At 41.5% G+C, this 24,887-nt stretch overlaps 2 protein-coding genes across 4 annotated transcripts; one reads left to right on the forward strand and one right to left on the reverse strand.

Annotated features, from left to right (window-relative positions):
* The first annotated feature begins 2,148 nt into the window (after positions 1-2,148).
* naa30 (N-alpha-acetyltransferase 30, NatC catalytic subunit) lies at positions 2,149-12,058 on the forward strand. Its single transcript, XM_059355910.1, has 4 exons — positions 2,149-3,266; positions 4,275-4,398; positions 4,692-4,747; positions 7,675-12,058. The coding sequence occupies exons 1-4, from the start codon at positions 2,412-2,414 to the stop codon at positions 7,810-7,812; spliced, it is 1,173 nt and encodes a 390-aa protein (XP_059211893.1). The 5' UTR covers positions 2,149-2,411; the 3' UTR covers positions 7,813-12,058.
* A 70-nt stretch (positions 12,059-12,128) lies between these two features.
* On the reverse strand, positions 12,129-23,634 carry LOC131990785 (uncharacterized). Of its 3 annotated transcripts, none has more exons than XM_059355908.1 (8): positions 23,310-23,634; positions 20,738-21,651; positions 18,155-18,547; positions 17,848-17,997; positions 17,554-17,712; positions 17,389-17,420; positions 15,784-15,933; positions 12,129-15,683 (listed from the first exon to the last, which is right to left on the reverse strand). In XM_059355908.1, the coding sequence occupies exons 2-8, from the start codon at positions 21,630-21,632 to the stop codon at positions 15,609-15,611; spliced, it is 1,854 nt and encodes a 617-aa protein (XP_059211891.1). In that variant the 5' UTR covers positions 21,633-21,651; positions 23,310-23,634; the 3' UTR covers positions 12,129-15,608. The 3 variants fall into 3 exon arrangements, with proteins under 3 accessions (XP_059211891.1, XP_059211892.1, XP_059211890.1); XM_059355909.1 differs by having other exon boundaries at positions 15,799-15,933; positions 20,738-21,654; XM_059355907.1 differs by having other exon boundaries at positions 20,738-21,654.
* Positions 23,635-24,887: the final 1,253 nt, after the last annotated feature.

Consider the following 24,887-nt stretch of genomic DNA (forward strand, 5'->3'; position numbering starts at 1 on the left):
GGCCCAGACATTTAAAAAAAGCCCATCATTTTTTCCTAAATACGAGCAAGACACAGACTTTATAGTTGTTTATTCTATTTTTGTTGTTGTTTTGTGTGTCTTTATAGGCCTTGTGCATCTTTCTGTGTTTTTTGTGTCTTTGTGGTGTCTCTTTGCAATTGTTTTGTGTCTCTTTGAGGTGGTTTTATGAATCTTCATATTAGCAATTGTGTCTCTTTTTGTTTGTTTTGCCCCTTTTTAAAGTTGTTGTGAGTCTTATTGTGGTTTCTTTGCAGTTGTTTTTCATCTTGTTGTAGATGTTTTATGTTTCTTTTCGTCATATTTGAAACTCTTCCTGGTGTGAGTGACATTTCATAGTTGAAGCTTAGGGGGGCCCTGACACTATGGGCCCCTGGACCTGTACTGTGCCCAATAGGCCCATTCAGTAATCCATCCATGATTAGAGGCATACGGTTTCCTCTTGTTTTGTATAGGAAATAAAGCAGTACTACTGGACTTAAAAGTGCACACAATGTCTTTTCCAAATAGTGATCCATCTCTGAGTACATGGATGTGCATGAGGACATGATAGAGCAACACTGCCCCCTAGGATGGGCTACACTACCCCGCAGATAAACTTGGGCTAAAGTACATCTGCTGTCAAAGTCTCTGAGGTTATTGGTCACGTCTGACATAAGATGCATGCTTTGAACACTTAATTGATGAAAGGCTTTTTCTTTAAGTTTATGTCATAGCCACAAATATAAAACAGCTACAGAGTAATTTGAAATCCAATCCAAAATATTCAGCACACATTCTCCTTTCCTTTCCATTAAGGAAAGCTACCAATATTTGGGGGAAGTCGGCACATTTTGTAGTTCTAGTCCGAAATAAATGAATATCTGTTTTTGTTTTTTTCATGTTCATATTTTTAGTAGATAAAAACAAAATCAGAGTATTAGGATACTCTTTATATGCAGGTTCCTACACCGTTTCTATTTTCAAGCACCTTTCAACCATCTTCAAGATGCATCTTTTAAGCTTTTCCAGCACCTTATAACTGGGGTAAATTACACATTTTCATATAGCGACATACAGTATAGAGATTATTTGAGTTCTTCATCACATTATATTAGATGCTTTTGTCATTTAAACAACCAATAATGTTTTTCTTGACAGCATTCAAAAGAAAGGTAACAAATTAAAGGAAAACACAACAAAGTTTTATGTTTCAAAATGTGTCTCCTTTTTTTCTAAGCAGATTTGACAACAAAACCGCACATGCTGAGAAAGTATGTCTGTTATAATCCAGGATTTTAAAACACCAAGCGTGTGAATTTGTATTTGTTGCTCCCACTTGCTTCAAAATAAGTCATCGGGGAAATGCAAAGCAGAGTTTTAATGTTGTGATCACTGTGGCTTGTGTTATAATACAATCTGTGTCATAGAAATAGTCAGATACAGTAAGTGGTGAAGTTAGAGTACAGTATTCCTCTCTTGAAGGTAGTGGAGTTAAGTATTTAGACTTGTAAATTGGCAACTTTCAAGGACTGATCGTTGTCAGAGATGTGGATTTCAGTCTGAATTAGCAACTGTCAAAGGCCAACTGATACTAATCTACTGGCGACATCTACTGGAGAACCTGCAGAGTTGCTCCAGAAGGTGGAAAACACAAATAACCCTTAATTTGACGTCCTCTGCTGGTAAGAAGGTAGACCTGTCAACTGCTTTTGAATTTACAGGGTTGTGAACCTTTCAGTCCAACTTCTTAAATCAAATTTGACAGTCATTGCTGAAGGGGGAAAATTGCAAATAAATGCAAACTGTGAGAAGTATTGGATTGTTTTACTGAGTAAAATCTTGTAAGAAAGAGAAAAACAGTTTTTTCAAGTTTCAGAGGAATAGTATAGGGAATAAACATTATGTGCAATACATCACTGTAAAATCAATTGTTTTTATTCTGACCCCACTCCAATGTGTTCAGTTTATTTTGCTTTTAATGGCTTATTATAATCCTCCGAGAGATTTTGTTCACATATTTGCATCATATTTTCTGTTGATACAATACAGTGTAAATGTAAATAAAAGTAAATGCAACTAAAAACGAATGAAAGTGTGTGTTACTGTAAAGCACATTACAGTTGCCCTGGTGTCTGAAAAAAATGCATCTGTCATGCGTTACACCACTGTCGTAAAACGTTTCTGCCTGCTGTTGCAATGGCGTTTGCTGCGACAGCACTTTCCGGCAGCAGGGAAATCGAGGAGAAAGCAGCGACAAACGTCGCCAGCGGATACGTTATCGCCTTAAATATCCTTGGATTTATGCGATATTCGGTGAACTAACGTGTATACTGCTTGTTTACCCCTTCGCCTTGTGGATGAGCTTGTGTTCAACGTTTTCCAAGCGCGAATCTCCACCTTAATGCGGTGGGATGGCCACAGTGCCGCCTGGGCCTAGTAGCGCACTGCCTGCATCCCCGGCCGACAGTCCTCCTTTCCCCGGGGCTGGGAGCGCCGAGCCGGCGGGGGCAGACGGAGAGCCGGCGTGCCACGGGGACGACTGTGTACCCGCCGGTACGGGGAAGACGTCGGATCCGATAAGCGAAGTCAATAGGTCGGTTAATAAGAAGCAGAAAAACATGCTAGCGCGGGCTAGCCCGGCGGCGCTGCACCTCAAAATGCAGCCCAGAGAGCAGCAGCAGCTGAACGGCCTGGCCAGCCCCTCCGAGGACCCCGACAGCCACCAGCACACAGGGAACCGGCCCAGCAACCCGAGACCGTCCGTGGACAACTGTGACAGCAGCAGCAGCGGCAGCTATGAGGAGGCTCCGGCCGCAAGAAACAATAGTGAGCATTGCCACCATGAAGGCCACAGCCCCTTCTCCTCCAGTCACTCTCCCCTAGTTAACAACAGCATGAACGGGGTGCCGGGCTTCACAAGGACTGAGGCGGCCCGCAGCCACCCCGGGGACGAAGGTAAGGAGGAGTTTGACCTCACGGAGCCTCCGAGACCGCCGAGCGGCGATCCGCCGGACGCCGGGCCTGGCCGGGAGGAGAGCCTCGCCGACCCGCAGCAGCCGCCGGCCGCCGAGCTGGCCCGGCTCCACCTGGGCAGCTCCCCCGGCCGGGCGGAGGAGGAGGACAGCCACGGCATCCGCTATGTCCGCTATGAGTCCGAGCTTCAGATGCCGTGGATCATGAGACTGATCACCAAGGACTTATCTGAGCCTTATTCAATTTACACCTACAGGTACTTCATCCACAACTGGCCGCAGCTCTGCTTTCTGGTGAGTATGACCCTGAAATTGGGAGTCCGTGGCCTAGAGGTTAGGAATCGGGCTTGTAACTGGAGAGTCGCTGGTTCGAATCCCGGTACTGACAGGTCTAGGACTGAAGTGCCCTTAACCCCCCCTCCACAGCTCCCCGGGCGCAGTAATGTGCTGCCCACTGCTCCTTGCATGGTGTGTTCACTTGTGTGTAAAAAAGGATGGGTTAAATGCAGAGGTTGAATTTCCCCATTGTGGGATTAATAAAGTACTCTTCTTAAAGCATATCAACGTGAACAAAATGCCCTTTTAAGTTTGTTTATTGAGACAAAATAAAGTGTGAGCTCCCCTCCTATCCCGTGGGATTTAGTTCCCTAAAGGTGCATAGCTTGAATGGGGTGTGACTGCATACTTTAAGTCAGTGTGTCTCAAAGGCAGCCAAACATAGTGCTGATACACACACAGCTTACCCACAGTTGTAAATGTGTCAGTGACAGCACACGTTGTATTGTCTGTTTGACAGCCACAACACCCACTTTTCTTTCACAAATCCTTGATCCTTGTTAGAGTTGTGGAATTCAAATCAAATCAAGAAAACTTGGGCTGACATTACAATGTTCTTTATGGTCCATGTAAGGGTCATTTTTTTCCAGTCAAAGGTGCAGGAATTTAGGAGTAAGCAAAGGTTTAAAAACCCTTACTCTCCAGTTTTAGTAGAGAGTAATGTGCTGAAAGAAGGTGTTTCCTCTTGTACCTACAGTGTCCAGTCAGGACTTTCTGCTTTGACAAACACTGATCTTTCTTTGTTTATCTAATGAGCCTCAAGGTCATAAACTTCCCACTTCCAGTTTGTCTGGAACGACGCATGTAACACAAGAGGAAATGCCATGAAATAAATGTCAGGGGTCAGCTCAGAGGACCAGCAGAACTGGCAGGGTGACAGGAGCTGTAGAGGAACTGTGGCTGCTAGGCTTTCAGGGACCATCCCAGCAAGCCTTACTGATGTGTGTGTGTGAATGTCTGTCACAGGCCATGGTGGAGCAGGAGTGTGTCGGAGCCATAGTATGTAAGCTTGACATGCACAAGAAGATGTTCCGTCGTGGCTACATTGCCATGCTGGCCGTGGACTCGAAACACAGAAGGAAAAGCATAGGTGAGATCTGGACACTGCATGTAGCACACAGAATAAACACAAAAGTCTGTCTTTTCACAATGTGGAGCAGAGACCAAGTTGTGCAACAATGTCTTTAGTGACTTCTTTGACAACCAAATCTCTTAATGCAAATGTTGTATTTAGATAAGTTCTGAACTCTGAGTTGATGTGTAACACTATTCTTAACCATCTTTATTCTATCGGACGTCAAGCTAGAAAAATTAACAATTTTTTCTTCAGTGTGTGTTTTGTTTATTTCTTGGCCCACATTGACTTACACTCTACTGTTTCAGGTACTAATCTGGTGAAGAAGGCCATCTATGCCATGGTGGAGGGTGACTGTGATGAGGTAAGACCTGTTCCCACTCAAGGTTCATATAAAGTTAGAAAAACGCTTAATTTTAGGCATTGATTTTCAAGGATAGAAATATGCTTGACTTTAAATATACTCCAAGTGTCATAAACGTATGTCGTATATAAACAGTGTACATTGTTTGCTGAAGAGTTAGATGTGATGATAAAGGCTTTAAGAGTTTAAAAATGTTTTATTTAGGTACCTTGAAATTGCTTTAAAAGTGCTTGAATTTTAACTTTTATAAAACTGTATGAACCCTGACACCGGAGAATGTTTCAGTCAATTCACATGACTTCCTTTTTCAAACCTTTCTCTAGTACATCCAGAAAATATTGAAGTTTTTGAGGAAAGCCTGAAACACATTGTGGGTTGGTGTAAACATGCACAGGCCTTATGTCTGACATTGGCAAACATTCACAAGCTGTGTGCCAGCGTATTCACTCACCGTGTTAAAGGATGCAGTGCACTGGAGGACCAAACTAAACCAGATCGTACAGAAAAAGAAGGAACATAGAAAATACAATTAATATATAAAATAATGCACTGAAAAATTATTTTGATATACTATTTGTTTTTTTGTTTTACTGTGGCGTTCACCCGCAATCAAAGCCTCTGTGCAAGCATGAACCTGAAGAAAAAAAGTGCTGTTAGTATTTTCAAGGACCAGTTTTCTTTCCCTGTCCTTCACTCATCTCAGTTTGCTGGTAACCTTGGATTGATTGTCAGCCACTATGAGCCTTTTAGTATCTTCCTCTACTTCACTTGTTCTGCTTCTCTCTGAATAGCTGCATATTCGCATACCTGCTTCTCACACACACACATACACGCTGTAGTTGAAACCATTTGAGATCTTTAGAAATGGCAGGTGTTTGAGGTGGAAATGAGATACCGTATTAAACTATCCCGACGTCTTTGTTGACTGAGACCAAAGGACTGATGATGATTCACCGCAGTAATGATTTTTCTGTTGCTGTGAGTCTGTATACACACAAGGGTGCCCAGAGTACACGCTTTTATAGAACTTTTTCTTTTTTCTTTTAAATCAATCAATCAAGTTACTGCAAACACTGTTACTGTGTTGCAAGCTGCATTTTTCAGCCTTGGTGCATGTGTATCAGCAGGGTTTTTGTATGTATCCCTAAAAAAACAACATAATAGTGACTTAAATGCAATATTTTCCAAAGCATACTTTACATTTTTTAAGGCTGATTGTTTAATCTTCCAGCCACACTGGTTTCATGACTTTGTGGTGCTCTCAAATGCTCATAGGCAAATATCCTAGACTACCAAACTCAGTTTGTCTTCAGAGTTTAATTTCCCTACTGATTTGCTTGTAAATACAACAAAAGATATGTTCTAGAAGGACATTATAGTAGTGAAGTGAATGGAAACTAAAGGCTGCTGGCAAGAGAGGAGCTTGTGACAGCAATTCTAGTTAAGTGCACAATATTTATGACTCAACTCTGCTTAGATGTTGTCTTGTTTGAAGCAGCACATTATTAAATTACAGTCTGTGTCATTAGTTTGATTTTTACACTGCTATTTGTCCCCACTTAATATTGACTAAGTATATACTTGAATATTTGTACTGGTAATGGTGCATGCTGGCTCACTGACACACTGTCATGACTCACTGGGGCGAAGCCGTTTGTAATCTTATTGTGCTTTGTATTCCCTGACATGTTATCTTACTGTTAACAAATGTGTATTTCAGCAACTTTTTTTTTTTGATCAAGGCTTTTTTTATTTTTCAACATTTTCAAATACATCAGACAAAGAAGATACTATTCTCACATGAGACAATCAAGTCTAGTTCCTGTCCAATCATACAAACCTCCTAATGCCCCCCACCCACAAGTACTGGACCCCAAGCAAGTTTCAATACATCCAGACACCGACACATACACAAACTAGGTAAATAAAAAAGGAAATCACAACGGAGAGAGAAAGAAAAGAAAAAAAAAACACAAAACCCCCCAAAAAAACAGATACATACAATACAGGCCAAAAGTTTGGACACGCACCTTCTCATTCAATGCGTTTTTCTTTATTTTCATGACTATTTACATTGTAGATTCTCACTGAAGGCATCAAAACTATGAATGAACACATATGGAATTATGTACTTGACAAAAAAAGTGTGAAATAACTGAAAACATGTCTTGTATTGTAGATTCCTCAAAGTAGCCACCCTTTGCTTACTAGAATATAAGACATGTTTTCAGTTATTTCACACTTTTTTGTCAAGTACATAATTCCACATGTGTTCATTAATAGTCTTGATGAATTTACAATGTCAATAGTCATGAAAATAAAGGAAAAACATTGAATGAGAAGGTGTGTCCAAACTTTTGGCCTGTACTGTATATACAATTGGGTTACATAGAAATGTTAGTAGCTGCCATGCTTTCAACAAATGAAATAGATGGCTGCCAAATGACATTATTATTATAGTTATTTCAGCAACTTTAAGCATGTCATGTCCGCACTTTGTATGTGTGTGTTTAACACACGTAGCTGTAGAACAGGAGACATAGTGGTGCCCAGCTTAGTTTACTCATTGAAGCTGTTCTTTGCCAATCACGGCTAAATCAGGCAGTGCAGTGAAAACACGAGTAATCCCACTCTTTTGACCAGGGGTAGTGTGTTTTGGTTGTTGCCGCAAGTAATGCTGGGGGGTAAAAAGAGCAGCCTGCAGCAGAAAAGTCTTAATTTATTTAACTTTTGTAAAAAAAAAAAGGCTGCCCGATGTCATGCTATGGCCCCTAGTCACGTAACTAGCGAGTAGGTGATAGAGCACAGTAGAATGAGCCATAGAACAGAGTGAAACAGCATCAACTGCATCTTCTGTGCAACAACATCTTTTGTCAACTCATTTGTAAAGCAAAGCACAATGCTAACATGGCCATCTGTGTCCCCAGGTTGTATTGGAGACTGAAATCACCAACAAATCAGCCCTGAAGCTGTACGAGAACTTGGGTTTTGTCAGAGACAAGCGGCTGTTCAGATACTACCTGAACGGAGTGGACGCGCTGCGGCTCAAACTTTGGCTCCGCTAGAGGAAAGAAGAGGGGACGGGGGAGGACGGGACAGCAGGTGCTGTTCACCTCGTACGCTATCGGCCTGACAGCCTCAGCTCTGCCCTGGTCATTTCACTCTTATATTACACGCACACACACTCACACACAGCACACACACCTCTGTGTACAAACATAAGGAGTATGCACATAAGTATGCATAGACACGCAGACACACCCTCTTTTTGTCCTTGACCTCCGAACAACTGTTGTTTAGGCAGAAACGGACTGACATCCCACCTGGTGTTCTCATGAAGGGGCCCCTAAAACTTTCTGTGACGAGGAGGGGGAGGGGCTAGTGAGGGCGGTCTCTGGGATGACCTCGACTGGGGACTAGATGACCTTTTGACCTTCAAGCTTGGATGCCACATTGAACCCGGGACCTGAGGTGTGAGGCAGCTCAAGAGACGTGTGTCCGATCCCCAGAGGACACGGCACCTCACCCAATCCTCCTGCAGAACACAGGACAAAAAATGGACTTAAAGAAATCGACGACACGTGAAACAAGGAATCGGGGAGGCATAAACAGACTGGGAAGAAAATATTTGTGGAGTTTATTTTTGTGTTTCTTTTTTAACCTTGTGAGTTGGACGGGGGACGGAAAAAGCTATAGTATGACTGTGTGTTTGTACCGCCTCATGTTTTTTTTTCTTTTGGGAGTGCTTGGCTTGTTTTTGTGTGCATGTGTAAGTGGCGTGGTTGGTTTCACTGTGAGCAAGTGTGTTGGTGCGACTGTGTGAGCGCATGCTCGGTTGGAACTGTGTGTACTTTTGTTTTTGTTTCCCATCCTGTCCAATGGGCGCAGCAGCTCCCTGCTGCTGTTCCCATCACCTGCCTCAGCCTCCAGGACTGAAGCCTGTAAAGATATGCATGCATTTATTTTAATGTGAGTGTGGGGGAAAGTGTGAAGAGTGTGTGTTGATTAACCCAGTCTGAGGCTAACCCTCCGAACCCCTTCCTGTGTTTGGTGTAAGCATGTTGGTGCAGAGCAGTTGATCGAAACAAATCACTCCATTAGCACCTCAAACGTTGCCCATCTGGTGGATCCACCACCTTTTTTTTTTTTTTTTGCTTCAGTGTCCTTCACTAAATCTCTCATCATCAAACCCTGAAAGTATGGGTGAGGAGTTTTTCTTTCTATTTTTGCAGATCAGAACTTGTTTTCCCCTAATGCACTGCCAGCCGCTGCAAAATTCCCAAAAAGGAGAAGATAGTCTTTTTAAAGAGACTCCTTGCCAATGACGGAGTGGTCAAACGTGTCCTCCTCCGTCTTAGTTTACTCCTTTTAGAATATATCTCCTTATTGCAAGTGCCACTCAATCCATCAGCACTCTCAGCCACAACTGCAGTGATGTGCCCCGCGAACGGGCGCCACACGAGCAGCCTCGGCCGCTCTCTGGTCTACGCTCGGCACCGGACCGGAGGCGAAGTGTTACATATGCTGGAATCCTGTTTGAGTATGCTGTGTGTGTGTTATCTCTTGATAAAAAAAGGAAAATAGTCAAGTATTCTTAGCAGATTATATTTTATTCTTTTGTTCGCTTTCTGTTCGTTTAGATTGTCTAATATACACCTGTATGACCTCTCGCTGCTCAGAAGCAGCCGAGTCCACAATGCACTTCCCAGGTGCCCTAACTTGATGCACAACCAACCTCGCTAACATTTTGAGATCTCCGACCCGGAGCGCGTCATAGATGCACCCGGATGTTCCAATCCACACTAATTATGGCAAAGAAAGTTTGCTTCAACCGCTTTTTTTTTCTTCTTAAAAGTAATATGAACAAAGGTCAGATGCACTTCTTTGGAAATTGCTGCAGTGTGTATGTGTACGTGTGGATGTGTCTGTGTGTGTTCTGTTACTTTGACAATGGTGTGGGTCTGTTAGACTTTTATTTCTCTACTTTCAGAGGCCCTGCACAGGAAAATCAAAGCCTTTGAGGTGCTGGTTTTGTTCCAGCATAGTAAGGACAACAGAAAGGAACAAAGTGCACACTTTTATAGCTCTAAAAGTTGAGTTAGTGCTCAATGTGATAGAGCGGGTAGAAGACAGTTTGGTTGATATCTGAAGGGAGAATAAAACCTAAAAGTAGGGATGCACCGATCTGACATTTTCAGTCCTGGGCTTTGGGTACTGGCCGACAGAGTATAAATGAAATTACAGTGTTAAATTAATAAACTCTATGCCGCAATGTTTGGAAAGGAATGGGATCAATCTTTATGCAATGTCAGGCTTGAGTTAAACATTGCTTTCCTACCTTTTGTAAAACGTATATAGCAAAATAAATATAAGAATTCCATATAAATAAATTTACAGTATTTCTATTTTATTAAGTTTTTTATTAAGATAATGAGTCATGCACCAGCAACTTGGTAACAAAAAATATTCAAAATGAACAGGAATGCAGCAGCAAATTGGCCAAAACTTAAATGGGAATTAAAATCCCTTTGTCTAATGTATATAGTATATAAACATAGTATTGAATGGAATAGTTTGGCCCCATCGTCACAATACCTGATCCAGCTATTTAAGTCTTAGTATCTGCACCCTTTCTAAAATTAGCTTTGATTTTCCAACCCAAATTGGAAAAACAACCCACATCACAGGATGTTAGTGATTTTAAGTAAACTTCAAATTATGCAATTGGACATCTGTGTGCTTTTATCCTGCCTACAGTATTGAGTAGAAAGCACTGCAGCACACTGCCATGTGGCACAATCAGAGTGAAATCTGATCAAAATATTGACCTCAGAACAAACAAAAGTCTCCAGCAAACCCTCATAGTGGTCACATGTTTTAATGATTCAAGGACTGATGGGTATAAATGACTCTATGGGACCTTGTTCATGTTTTGGGTTTATGTCCTCTCTCAGCAGTCCAACTGAGATGGTCCTCCCAGGAGCCCAGGACTGAAAGGGAGAGTAGATGTTTACAGAGTTGCCACCTTTATAACAGCCTGTGTATGTATGTATGTATGTATGTTTGTGTCTGTGTGCATTTGGAACAATGGATCAGATGACCTATTTTTCTTTTTTTTTTCCAGATTTGTATACGAGTGTTGCTCTATTCCTCGGATATGTTGAGAGAATGTGTTTTTGTGAATCATCGGTTGGTAAGGGGGCAGTTTGGGTTGATTTATCAGATTTGATTTTTATTTTTTAATTTCTGTGCTACTTTAGCCCATCCAGAGGTTTAACGAGAATTACGAGCCGTTCATAGTGGGCATATGAAAAACACCCAACTAATATCTTTACTGCTCATCCGCCTCTCTAAATTTCAGTTATTACCCCGTGTAAACTCCTGGTTTATTTTGGAGGTAAAATTTTCTGTACCTGTGTTGGACACTTGTCTCCCCTCTTGTGTCCCCTCACTGTCTGGGCCTTTTCTTTTTTTATACAGTGACTACTAATGGGTGAAAGGACAGGGTAGGTTAACACCTTACAAAATGAACCTGTCTCGTTCTTTCAAACCAGCCGTCAGTATGAGGAGGTGGTTTTCTTTTGGTTTTTTTGTTTTTTTTGAAGGAAAAGTATCTGTTGTCTTTTTTGTTTTACTCCTGTGAAACTCTGGCAGTTCCATATGGGCATTACAGCCTCTTAACACAGAGCCAAATGGCTCTTTTTAGCTCATGATCACAGACTGAAGGGCTTCGTCATCTATATCAGTTTGTAGCCATGGCCTGCAGTGTTGCATAGTTTTACCCAGCTCTCTCTGACAATGCTTTTGGAATACGTTTTGACTTGACATGCCAGTTCAGTGTTCACAGATGACAGAGGCAGTTTCTTTCCTCCTCCTGAACGTCCGCTGTGCTATCCAGGTAGCTTATTCTAACAATCACACGCCCACCTCTCTGTCCTCACCCGGGGCGACATCTGCCATCCTACATTTCTAGTGTTACAATTTTAAATTCCCCCCAGAAACCAGTTTGTTGGTGAGATTAACAATTGTCTCGGCTGCCATGCACCACAAACATCTGTGGTCCCTACAACCAACCAACCACAGCGACTTCCTGCAGTCTTTTCGGGGCGGCCGGCGCCGCCTCCACCGCCATCCACAAAGTGTGCAAAGGGGAGAGCAAAAGGTTTTTTTGCATGTCAGATTTCTGTTTCCCCTGTTCCTCTTCCCTGTCCCCTCTCTTGATTTTGATCTGGAAATGTCCGATAGCTTTTATTTAATGTGGAAAAAGAACACAGAAATAAATTATTTGATTTTTTTAATGCTGTAAACTGGGTTATCTTGTCTGCTGTGTGGAGTGGTTTTCATTTAAAACGAGCTGTACTTTAAGAAAGACTCACAATCAGACATCTAAAAGAATTGTTTATTTGATCACATCCTGTTTCATATCTACATAAAGAAACAAAATCGTGTCCACTATTTTACATCACACTTACCCTAAAACAGTATTATTGCATATAAACAGGCAGTTGTACATTAAGCATATCAGATGGCTCATGAAGTTACAGAAAATATATCTTCTTTTAAAAAAAGTTATTGGTGTTACAAACATGGCTCAAATAAGTAGTGTTCAAATATTCATTGCATCTTTTCTGTCTGAAGGTCTTAATTTGACTATTTGTAATTGCTTCTCAGCAATGTGACATTCTTAGGCCAGACTTTTAGGCCAAAACTAGGGTTGCAAAATTATAGGAATATTAAAGTTGGAAACTTTACTGTGGGAATTACAGAGAATGAGGTGTTAGTATAAGGGCTATCTGCCCAGGCTTTATTCACCATGTCATATGCAGATAGAAGCTTATCCATACCATAAGGAGACAATCCATGCAATCTTTACAGTGTGAATGTGCCATGTGAGAGTTGACTAACTAGCAGGTTAGCTAATAGAGCTAAGGTACTTTGAAAAGTTGAGACGCCAATGTGGGCAATGTAGATAACATAGGTTTCAAAGTGAACTATTTTATAAAAATGTTTGACAATGAGAAACGAATAGACATTAATTAAAATGAATGAATTTGCAAAAACATGCTTAATCTAACTACATCCTACATGGTAACAGCTAGCTAGCATAAACTAGCACATATGTTGACAGGTTATGATTTGTGTACTTTGGTTTAGGCCACTCCAGGAACATTCAAGGGGGAAACTTTCCATGTGAATTATACAGTTAAAGCTGTATTTATTATATAGGCATACATAATGCATTTATTTGCCAAATTAACACATTCATTTGTCAAAAACTGTGAAATGTACCATCTTGTGGATTAGCTACCTAGCAAGTTAGCTCACCAATGGGGAAATGTACCTTAAAAATCGTGTGCTAACTTTTTGTTAGGGTTTCAGGTGAATAACTACTTGATAAAATACAATAAATAATGACACATTAATTTAAACTTCTTAACTAGGATGCTCAATCAAGCCACATCCCACATGGTAATTAGCTAACAGAAGGTGTTACGTAAACTGAGTTTATTGAACTACTTTTTAATGGGATGCTTGCAAATGATCTGTACAAGTTTGACATTGACATTTCACTAAAACATGCCATAAGACCTATAATTCCTGTTTTAGATTGTTCACTATTAATAGGTTCACATTTTTAAATTTACATTGTGCAATCATTTCCCAACTTCCCTTCCCTTGGAAACTTTGCAGATATTTGACAGATTTTTTTCCAACCCTTTGCAACCCCAGCCAGAATGTCTCCTTTATCTGTCCTTGTCTGAACCAGATTAGCACACAAAAGCCACTATTGTGCAAAAATGAGCTGCTTAAAAAAAAGTGAAAATATGAACTTCCGCCCCAGTGTCTTCAGTGTTTGTGCTTTTCCAGCCAACAGAAACCCTTCACTCGTTAGAAAGAAGTCCCTGCAACAGACCTGTATGAATGGGCTTAAAAGTCAAGCACTTAAAAAAATGCAAGTGGCAAAACAATGAATTCTATATTGTACATTAAAATCTGTTTTATGCTACATACTTTTGTAGGATTATGATATTTTGTATGTGCATCTCACAGTAACGTTTATGAACAAATTGAATAAAACATTTACATTTCCACAAAATTCACATTTAAATGAAGTATTGATTTAAATGAATTGTATGTGAAGGTTTCTGAAATGTGTGGAAACACTGCTTAAAGGAATAAGTTCAGCATTTTGGGAAACATGCTTTTTCGGTTTCTTGCCGAGAGTTAGACAAGAAGATAGATACCACTTTTCCATCTGTCTGTTAAATCAGCTACAAGGAGTTTTAACTGGTTATGAAACTCTCAATATAGTTCTGATGCCTCGCAATGACCTACATAAGCTAAAGAGACCATCAGTCAGAATAATGGCTATATTTTAATAGTTATTTTTGAGGCACGTCTGCTGATCCAATTCCCAGCAAAATCTGCTGAAACAATTTATGGTCCATGGCTTGAAGAGCCTATATTTACATTTTTCCTGACAGAGTTTGGCAGCGAGTAGCACATTAGCCAGTTAAAGGAAGCAGGAGGAGATTATTTAGAGAAATGTATTTTTAACATATTTTGTGCTTATGGCTGATAGGGGGCAGGAACAGTAAAGAGAAAAGGCAAGGAATTGACCAAAGAACAAATAAATCTCAAAGGGACATTGCAAAACGGCAAAAAACAGGAGTCAACCAGCCGGTCTTTGAACAGATGGAGAGATTTGTGGGATTTAAAAGGATTAAAAACTGATCCTGAATTGGCCCTCTTTCTCCTATACAGGTATGTAATATGTTTCAATTTTTATATTTTATTAAATATATTGTGAGACATGATTTACATCAATATATCACAGATAGAAAATAAATTGCGTCTTTCACTTGCTTCCAAAGCAAATGACAGATCAAGATCTTCATGACATGAGGGGGACTTCTGCTTTCTTGTAGTTTAAATAGGAAACTAATGTAGTAGTCAGGAGATGACTGAGTTAGCATACAGTCTGGAAATAGGGGGAAATAGCTGGCCTGGCTCTGTCCAAATGTAACAAAATCTTCCTACCAGTTTGGAGACTACAGGAAGTCACTTCTCTCAGCCAAATAATAGTTCAACACAGCCATTGTAAAACAGCAAATTGTGTTTTTTACACTGTATTTGTTGTACAATTTATACACACGTTTCTTTGTTGGCCTTTATAGTCGGTTGTTGGTTCAGTTAGAGTGAAGCTAGCTATTTCTCTTCAAACTTCATGCTAAGTTAAGCTAACCGACGCCTAGCTCCGGCTAACGGACAGATATTAGAGCGGTATCAAAGAACTCAATTCCCAAAATGTTGAACAACTCCTTTAAATATCCTAGATGTGTAGCAAGGAATACAACTTTATTTACACTAAAACGACTGACCCCAAGTCAGCTACATATACAGTAGACATATTTACATTGTTTATGTAATGTACCTCTTCTACAGCCCTTTTTTATTACTTGACAGAAAAACTTGCTGGCCCGAACACACCCTCAACTCCAACAATTTACCAGCAAAACTTTTATCCCGCCAGTACCCTGCTAATGCTTTTTTTCGTACAAGCAGCAAAATCATTTATGTCAGAGTGCATCACGCCAACCCTGCCAAGTCAACATCACCTGACAGAATTCAGAAAAGTGCTCACATTAGTACTTTTAGAAAGGGGGATACAAAGCTGACCTTTGTGCAGCCTGTGCAAATTGTGCCCTACTCAGTCACACTGTGGATCAGATGAGTCATAGCCAAACAGGCCCAGGGTGATTGGAGATGCGGTAGTCATGGCAATGGGGGTGTTTGGCGAGCCTCCTTTACAGGAACATCAGCCACTGGTCACTGATAAAAGGAGCCCAGAAGGGTCTCATCAGAATTCATCCTCAGAGCTGTCGGCCAGCAGCATGGCCTGGTCCTGGCGGCTGGTCCCGGGCTCTCGAGGTTGCTGGGGACCAAGAATAATCTTAATACTCAAAACAACATTGATCCTCAAAGAGAAGCTAAATTATTTCAGTAATAAGCGGTAATAAGAGTGGGGTATTGACCTCTGGCTGCCTGACCTTCCTCCTCTGGTGTTTGAAGCTGTTCCTCCTCTTGCGGTGAATCATCCTGATGCTGTAGAGGGCGCCGACGATTAGCAGGGCCCCAGTGATGCCAATGCCCACAGGGGCCAACATCCCAGACACATAACCCGCCTGCCGAGGGAGAAAACACAGAGGTCAAAACAGAGAAATCATCAGCAAGTCTAATCCAGGTAATCTTTTTTATATTCCTAACATAGATAGATGGGCCCACAAGGCACAGGCCCAGGCCTTCACCTGCAAAATGTCACTCAAAGAGACATGTCCCACACAGGAAGAGACTCACAATGACCCCAGTGTCACATAAAACGATTAGAAAGAGACACAAAAACTGCAAAGAGAATCACAAAGACTATCAAAAGGGGCAAAACAACAAGAAAGACACACAAAGCGACTACATATAGACTCAAAATGACTACAAAAAGACATAAAACAACTACTAAGAGACTCAAAATGACCACTAAGTGATGCAAAACACTAGCCTGGGTATACCCAGACTGCCTTGCGCGTATTTAATTTCAAACTGCGAAAGGGTCTGGAAACCAGAGAGGTTTCTTAGCCCTGTTTTAGGGATCCAATCACAGAACGGGGAGGGACGGCAAGACGATGACGCGTACTACCCGGCAGACGGAAGCTTGTAGTTTTCTTACTGATCCAACATGGCTGCAGCAGACGCGAAACTCTCTTTAGCTGTAGATGGTGTTTTAAATAGTTTAGAGCGAAAGTTGAAAGGCGAAAGGTCTCTCGGCGGCTCCGCTGTCCCCCGGCTCGTAGCGAGATCACCGGCGTTACGGTACCCGGGTTAATATCGGTAGCGCTACGCTACCATTACGCCGTTAGCGGTAGCTATTAGCCCCGCTATTGTAACGCCGGTGATCTTGCTACGAGCCGGGGGACAGCGGAGCCTCCCAGACACCCGCAGCAGCTTGTTTATTGCCCATAAAATCAGTGGATGTGTGTGGCTGAATGACATGAGGGGGAATAAAGCGTGAAAATAAATAATCTTGCAGAAAGCGAGAACTGGAGAAGCAAAGCAGCAAGCAACACTCTCTCACAGACACACACACAACAAACATCAATTTCTGTAGCTCTACTACATCATCTGGTATAACTGATCTGATTGGCTAAGAGCTACCTACAGACGCTTTGATAGACATTCTAAGCGCCCAATAAACGGCTCCGGAGGATCGTAAACCACACCTCCTCTACGGAGAAATGCTTTGTTGGTTCCCAGACCACATCTCATTTGAGATTAGTCTGGTGTTAGCCAGGCTAGCAAAACACCTACAAAAAGGGGCAAAACAACCACAGACAAAAAAAAGAGGTTGTGGGTTTTGCATATCTATATACCCAGGGCCCCCTCTGTGTCATAATCCACCCCAGAGCCATTTAATTTTCCTGAAAAGACAGAGATACCTCACACAGCATAACAGATCGGCATAAGACTATAAGAATATAAAATATTGCAAGCTTTATCCATAGCACCAGTTTGGAAGAGAGTGAAGGAAACTGACATTGACATTTTCTGGACAGTCATGACTTTCAGAGGGCAGCAGGGGGCAGTCTTACCTTTTCTCTGATCAGCTCTACCCAGCTCCGCACTGGAAGAAAAGAGCCACAGATTTAGCACTATTTCTCTCTTATACTGGTACAGTTTTAATGTTTCTTGTAACATTTATGATGGCAGCAAGGGAAAGTTAAATTCAACGGCTTTAAAAAAGTGTGTTGTCATACTCAGCCCCTGGTTGCGTTGAACCCAGACTGGAGGTGGAGGGATGAGGCTGTACGGAGGCTGCGTTGAGGATGTTTTAGGTGTTTCTGGTAGGTCCTCCTCGCTCTCATTCTCCACCGATTCCTCAGAGTTCTCATCGTCCTCATCTTCATCTTGCTCTTCTGTGAGGGACCAAATAAAAATGATCTACTCAGCAGCCGAGAAAAGATCACAAAGATGATTGAAAATGTAAAGAAAAAAAAAAAAGCTAATTAAAATGAAATCATTTTCTTAGTTGGCGAACTCATTCGTCTTACCCTCAGACTCCATCTCATCCAACCCTGATCTGGATTTGTGCGCTGGATGATGGGTTGCCATGGTTACCGTTGTCATAGCATGCTGGAGGGATGAGGAGGAGGGGCCGATGGTGGGCAAGTTTTCCTCAAGGTTTGGTGTCCTCACAGCATCTACTCGTCACAGATCACATGGAGACAGAAAGAGGAGAGGAGGTTTTCACACATGTACAGAATATGCACAAAATGCCTCGTTTTAGACTGTGGGTGAGCTTGTGTTGCATGTATTTGTTGTGTTTTGACACTGAGAATCATTCTTCTGCCACATCACCTCTCTCAGAGTGATCCTGCGCCTCAGTTCCGGCGTGCTGCTGTGAAACAGACGGACCTGCCGAGCTGATTGGCTCCAGCAGCTCTCCGCCAGACGTCTGCCAAGGTGACGTCCAGTCTGGCATCAGCAGGGGTGGAGCATGCGAGGGACCATCGCTGTCTGTCTCCACGGTGACCAGCTGGTCCAGGTCCACCTCTGACTGAGGCATTCCTCCGGTCGCCATGGCAGCAGGAGGCTGAGCACTGCCCGGCACCAGTGTGACCGCTGCCACGGCCTCAGCCGCCGCCCCCTCTGCTGTGACATCTTCAAAAGGCTCAAAGATGAGAGGCAGCGCCTCTGACGACATGGTGCCCTCTGTGGCTTCATCCTGAGACGGCGGGACCACAGTGTCCACTGTCATTGTGTCAATGCAAGCACAGAGACAGGATGAGGGTCAGGATGTTGAGCATGGTTTAAAAGGTGAGACACAGCAGGTACAAACATTGTTTTTTATGCCCTGGTCAACTTTGGGTCATAATGCTTCCAATACATGTCTTCTAGTGTAAAGAAAACATGCAAAGAAAACACATTAAGGTGTTTATTTATGAGTCTTGTTGCAGATTTCGCCTAAATTCTCCAAAACTAAGCATTAGATAATGCACCATTTGCACATTTAAACATAACATTTGTTTCAATGTAAGTAATTAACTGACCGGGGGAGTTTCATGGTGATATCTATTCATTAAACATCACCTTCCTATGCCTTGCAAAATGTATGGAATTATATTTTTAAAGGTCTTTTTTTTAATTGCTCTGAGAATACTCCAGTAGCACTTACATACACCAGATCAGATTTAATTCCTATTTATATTCTGAAGGTTTTCACAGAGAGGTTTGTTCAAATTGATTTTTTTTATTACTGTTGGCAGTGATAAAAAGAGGTATCCATAATTTACTCTGTAAAAACCTTTGAATGTAATATGTCAACAAAATGAAACAAGAATTTTGAATCTGGCTTTATCCAATGTTCAGATTTCAGTTCTGGAAATGTATGCAAATTACCATATAACTAATAGATAATAATATATCCGGTCACCAATAAAGTTGGAATCATTTTGTTTCAGACACAGTCCTCTTGTAATTGTAGTTTCATTTTCATTGTGATATGTTTGAGTTTGATTAATAAAGAAAAAATGAATCAAGTTTTGAGAATATATATACTTTATCTGTCAATAATCAATCCCATTGTCACAATCATGGAAAGGGGTAAAAAAAAAAATAATAATAATAATATATATATTTCAACTTTATGGGCGACCTCATTAAAGATATTCCAAAAAACTTTGAAATAATTGTCTTAATATATGTGATCAGCTGGGGAAGCTGATTAAAGATTTTGTTTTACCCTATTCACATTTAGTGGCTACATTTATTTTACAAATAGCAGAATTGTTTGGACTTCCTGGTTAATGTCAGTAAATTACTGCAGTCTGAAAATTATGTTTTTTGATCAATGCAGTGAATAAACTAGGGCAAGTGAATGAGGGTCTTGCAGTTTCTTTGCACAAAACTCTGCAAAAATATTTTCCATTGCAAAGCAGAAACTGTATCCAGCATATACAGCACCAGAGTATTTATGACAGAATGCAGCTTTGTGAAACAGGTACCTCTTTGGACTTGCAGTTTTCTCATTAGAAGCACTTGTACTCTCTCAGAGCTGAGTTCACAGTGCAGCTAAGACACAATAAAAGGAGAACTGTTTGAAAAATGGGTCTCTCTAGATAAGAGGAGACCACAGAGGGGGAGAAACTGTCACTGTGAATGTCTCAGGCATTTCCTTTAGTCCAAAGCATTTTTAAAGTAGGTTGAAAAATGCTTATAAAGACCGCAATCCTTTTACATAATAATGTTTTGGGAATTGAGGGGTTTTTTGTCAGCGTCCATTCTGCTGGGAGGAAGCTTCATCAAACAGACGATCCCCAAATGGACGGCAGGAACACATATTGGCTCAGACAGACTCCTTTAATCCTTTTCCCTCTCCTACCTCGCTGAATAATAACCTGCCTGTTTCTTCACATGAGTCTGAAATGGGAATGTGAAGGGTGGGAAAGAAAGAGAGCAGGGTGCATAGATAGATAGAGAGAGAGAGGGAGAGGGGCTGAATCCTCTAAAGACTTGTATAACACACCCTGCCACCAGCCCTTTCCTAGCAGTTGTGTGTGTTCTCTTTTTTTTAGGCTGGAGTCAGGAATAGAAAGTAATTAGACTGCCATGGGTCCCAGCTGGGGTTCAAAGTGGAGCGTGGAAAAGCGAGCGCCTTTCTTTGCCAATCATCAAAGGCAATCTCTGCCACTAGACGTATCGTTTTCATTTCCGCTTCACTTTTTAATGAAGCCTCCTGAAACCCTGCAAACTCCAGCAAGTCTAAAAAAATACAGCTTGTTGTGGAAGAAAGTCTCATAGGGCGACAATAACTGCAGAGTTACACCAGGGCTTTTATGTGTCTTAAGTTTGGATATGTTAAATAAGGGATTACAGAGCGTTTACCCCCACCCCCAAAAAGAAGTCCATTAAAATTCATTATTTCTAATCTTTCTGACTAACCTCCACCGGGCCTTGCCGCCTCAGTCCACAGGCTTTCTGGTCCATCCTCTCTGGGCATCAGGTTGGGTCCGATTTCAGGTAGCAGGGGGTCTGGGAGCGAGGATATTGTTGCTCCATCATGGCCCCAAATTGACAAATGTGTGGAGGTCCGAGGGGTGCCAAAGGCCAAGGGAGGGATGGGACTGTGGGAGGTCAGTTTCTGTATCTGTGGTTCTGTCAAAGATGGAAAGCTTGTTTCCGGGTCTTTATCCTGGAGAGACTCGCCATTACTTGTTTTGTCCTCCTCACTTTGGTCTTTGTCCTCCCTGGCTGCGACGCTCAGCTGTAGCGGTGCTATCGAGGAGGCTAAAAATCCATCTGGAGTGGTACTCACCACTGTGTCCAACTGCTTCTTCTCACCTGTAGGACTTAACACAGACTCACTGATGACAGGTGTGTCCTCCTTTTTACCTTCTGAATCAACAGACAGCTCTGAAGCTGCATCTGACTCTCTTTGACCGTCTCCCATCTCAGACGAGCTCCCGAGCTTCTTTACCCCGCTCCTTTGGCTCCATGCCTCTCTGCCAGCCTCACTCGGCCCAGATCTTCCATCAAAGCTGTCCCCGTTTCCTGTCTGCGTCACTGGAGCTATCCCCTCAGGTCGTCCATGTGGGGCAGCCCCTCCCTCTTCTGCACCTACATTCAATATCAGGCCAGTCACATGTTTTGTATCTGAAGGTTCATATTTTACATCTGAAGTGTGCGTTGACCCAACAGTTGTTATTGAGCCAGCACACTGCCCGTTACAGTCACTGTCCTGTGTGGGGGTGAAGTTTGGGAGGTGGACAGGGTTACCGTAGACACAGAGACAGGTCCCAGCCAGGAGGAGGCGATGGAGCGTCCCAGACATCAGCATCTCTGTCTCGTATCAGTGCCTGCTGAGAGTGGACACATATAATGAATGCCAATGGGCTTTTAACTGAAGTGTGGACATGGATTGATTACAGAACCAGCCTACCGGGCACAGGCCAAAGGTGTCAGGGCATCACCTGCAAAATGTTCGGCATGAGACTTGTACTGAGCATGAAGAGATGAACACAAAGATACACAAAAGGACAAAAAGAAGAAGCAAAATGACTACAGAGACTAAAATTATCAAATTAGATAAAAACTACAAAGAGACACAGACCAACTGTAAAGAGACACAAAATGACTACAAAGAGACAATAAATGACGAAATAAGGAAAAGTACCTTGAGGAGGCAAAAGACAACTACAGAAAAAACAAACACAAAATTACCTCAAAAATACCAAAAACAACACAAATTGGCCTCAAAGAGACAAAAAACAACTACAATGGGACAAAGCCAACTGCAAAGGACCAAAAAATAATCAAAATGACCAAAGAGACACAATATGACTTTAAAACGACAGAAAATGCAAAAAAAGAGAGAGTCAAAACCACCACAAAGTCTGTGTGTCCTGCTCCTGTGTAGGAGAGGTGGCAGGCCTTTTGCACGTCTCTACCCAGGGGCCCACTGGCTCATAATCCACCCATGGGTGTGAACAGTCCCTGTCTGCAAGTTCAACGTTGTGCCACCCATGCAGACATGTAGACAGAGAGACAAAACAGAGGTGGTGGTGTGTGGGAAGGAAGACAGGTGATGGGGCACGTTACAAAAGTGTGCAACTGCAGATTAAAAGGCCAGAATGCAAAGTGTGTGTCATTTTTAGAACTTCATATAGCCTGTGATAACCACAGAGAACAGGATTAACTGTGCACGCTTGCCTGACATTGCTTTGATGCTGCTGTTGCACCGTTTTTGAATAATTTGGATGAAATTCCTTTTCATCTCAGGCTCTTGTGTTCATTTTGTATGAACAGAAGGCAATGCTCCACACACACACACACACACACACACACACACAGAGTGACAAACAGAGGGAGCGAGTGGGAATCTGACACAGCAATCCTCAGCACCCCTCCGCACTTCACCTATAAATAGCAGCAGGTTTTCTATCCTCTACAGATGGATCCATGAATGTTAAAATCACACAGACCTGCAGCTCTGTGCAAAGAGGACAATTTCCAAATAGAATTATGCACATTGTTGCATGCATTTGTGGATCAAAAACAATACTAACAACTGTGCACGGCGCATTTGTTGCTTTACATTATGACATGACAGCAATAATCACTCAATAATAACAATAATAATCAGTGCTGCAGAAAAGGAAGAGAAACGACATGTCTGGTGTTCACAGGGTGACACCCTGTCATATTGCCTGAGTCAGACTAATGTCTGAGAGAAATCATCACCCAGCCCTCATGATGCACAGTCCAGCAATGTCACAACACAACACAGCCCACCTTTCTGCCTGCGCACCTCCCCTGTGATCACAGCCTGTGTGCTCATGCAGACCACCACCTGACAACATAATGGCTGTAAACACATTCACACTGCGGTGTTGAATCACAGAAAACTAGAGCTGATCGTACAGAGACTGCAATGCATTTCCCTTAAATCGCACCATTTTCTGCCAATGAGAGCGAAATGCACACAAGGGAATAATTAAAGGCTAAAAATAAATACCTTCCAGAGTTCATGACGGATCGCGGTGCCTGGAGGACGCAGAGTTTTTTCTTTGCAGTGTGCAGGAAAAAAAATGTAGTTCGTAGGCTACGGACTCAAATTGAGGATAGTCAAGTGTGGAAAGCCAGCTGAAGGAGAGGCTTGTTGTTGTGCAGCTCAGCGTCACTGAAGGAAAGTCTCCGTCTTCTCTACGTATGTCCGCGTGCTTCAGGACTGCTGCCACCAAATGCTTCAAATCTGCACCATTTATTCAAAATGACGGCTTTAACAAATTACTATTCAATTGCATTAAAGTGCATTTATTGCTTGCTGTGTTATATGCAGTTCATTTTTACATTGTTTCCCCCATAGGGTCACATGAGGTGGTGCTGAATGGACAGCTCCTCAAACTCAAGTTAAAGGTCTCCGGCGAATCAGAGACCACAGAAGAAGACAGCTGTCAGTTTCAGATGCTGTAACCTAGCTTCATTAGCTTCATTGCTAAATGTATTAAATAAGTGCCTTTGTTACAACAGAGGCATATGTAACGTTTGAATGCATGAATTTGATTAAAAGTACTACTGTTTCAAGTTGTCATGCGCAAAACAATTACACAGGAGCAGTCATTGGCAATGAAAATCTGGGTAAACATACAAACAAAAAACCTAAAGTTGAAATATTATAAAATATTGACAAAAATAAATAAAAACATGAAATATAAATTTTAAAAATAGCAAATTAAATATACATTTGTGGTTGACAAGTTTACAGTAATTACAAAGTAAAAAACGGAATATACAGGATGTATGTGTAATTTTATCCATAAATAATTGTATGAGCTTGTTTATGTATAAAATTACATATTTTATGCCGGTCTATATCCAACTTGTTTTTGTATTGTTTGTTTGCTGTTTATTATTATTTATTTATTTCTCTTTATATTTTTTTCTATTTTCCTTCCTTTGTGTTTTTTTTTTGTTTCCAGTCCTTTGTTTTGTTTGAAGAAATAAAATATTTGAAAGAAATTCAAATAATGGTATGAGCTAAACTGTTAATAATTGTTAGTAAATGTATACTATTTTAAATGGCATTTAACAATAACCATAATCAATACCCAAACTGAAAACATGGCTGACAACACTACGCAAACAAAATATGTTTTAAACCTCATAACTCCTCATTTTAGATTGGCAAAAAAATTTAGTTAATTATAATTAAAGTCAGATTTAATAAAATAAGTCTATGTGGGATGGTGAAGATGGTCTGTTTGATGTAAAAACAGCTCTGTGCTAGGAAAAAAGGCGTGAACACAGCAGGTATCAGTGATTATGCATATATTCATACAGTGATGAGGAATGCACTCCCAGCTTTCTTGTGTCATTAAAGTGTGAGCAAATAGTGTTCTGTTCTACTTATAGAGATGTAGAAATGTTTTGTGGACAGTGGATTTATTTCTGTATGATCACCCTGGCCCTTTCAATAAGCACAGATTTTCCAAAAATAGCAAAGCATACAAGCAGGTGCATGCATGAGCACTTATCAGAAGTAATGGTTTTCATAATCACAAGTAACAACTCACATTTATCTTAAGCAGCACTA

Source organism: Centropristis striata, chromosome 18 (assembly GCF_030273125.1).
Source record: "Centropristis striata isolate RG_2023a ecotype Rhode Island chromosome 18, C.striata_1.0, whole genome shotgun sequence".
Lineage (NCBI taxonomy): Eukaryota > Metazoa > Chordata > Actinopteri > Perciformes > Serranidae > Centropristis > Centropristis striata.

Excerpts from the sequence above, each read along its gene's own strand:
- LOC131990785 (XM_059355908.1), bottom strand. The coding sequence starts at position 21,632 with ATGCTGATGTCTGGGACGCTCCATCGCCTCCTCCTGGCTGGGACCTGT. Across the intron at positions 18,548-20,737 it reads GGCGGCAAGGCCCGGTGGAG|TGGACACTGTGGTCCCGCCG; the intron begins GTTAGTCAGAAA and ends ACACAATGACAG. Across the intron at positions 17,713-17,847 it reads GGATGAGATGGAGTCTGAGG|AAGAGCAAGATGAAGATGAG; the intron begins GTAAGACGAATG and ends GGTCCCTCACAG.
- naa30 (XM_059355910.1), top strand. The coding sequence starts at position 2,412 with ATGGCCACAGTGCCGCCTGGGCCTAGTAGCGCACTGCCTGCATCCCCG. Across the intron at positions 3,267-4,274 it reads GGCCGCAGCTCTGCTTTCTG|GCCATGGTGGAGCAGGAGTG; the intron begins GTGAGTATGACC and ends TGTCTGTCACAG. Across the intron at positions 4,748-7,674 it reads TGGAGGGTGACTGTGATGAG|GTTGTATTGGAGACTGAAAT; the intron begins GTAAGACCTGTT and ends CTGTGTCCCCAG.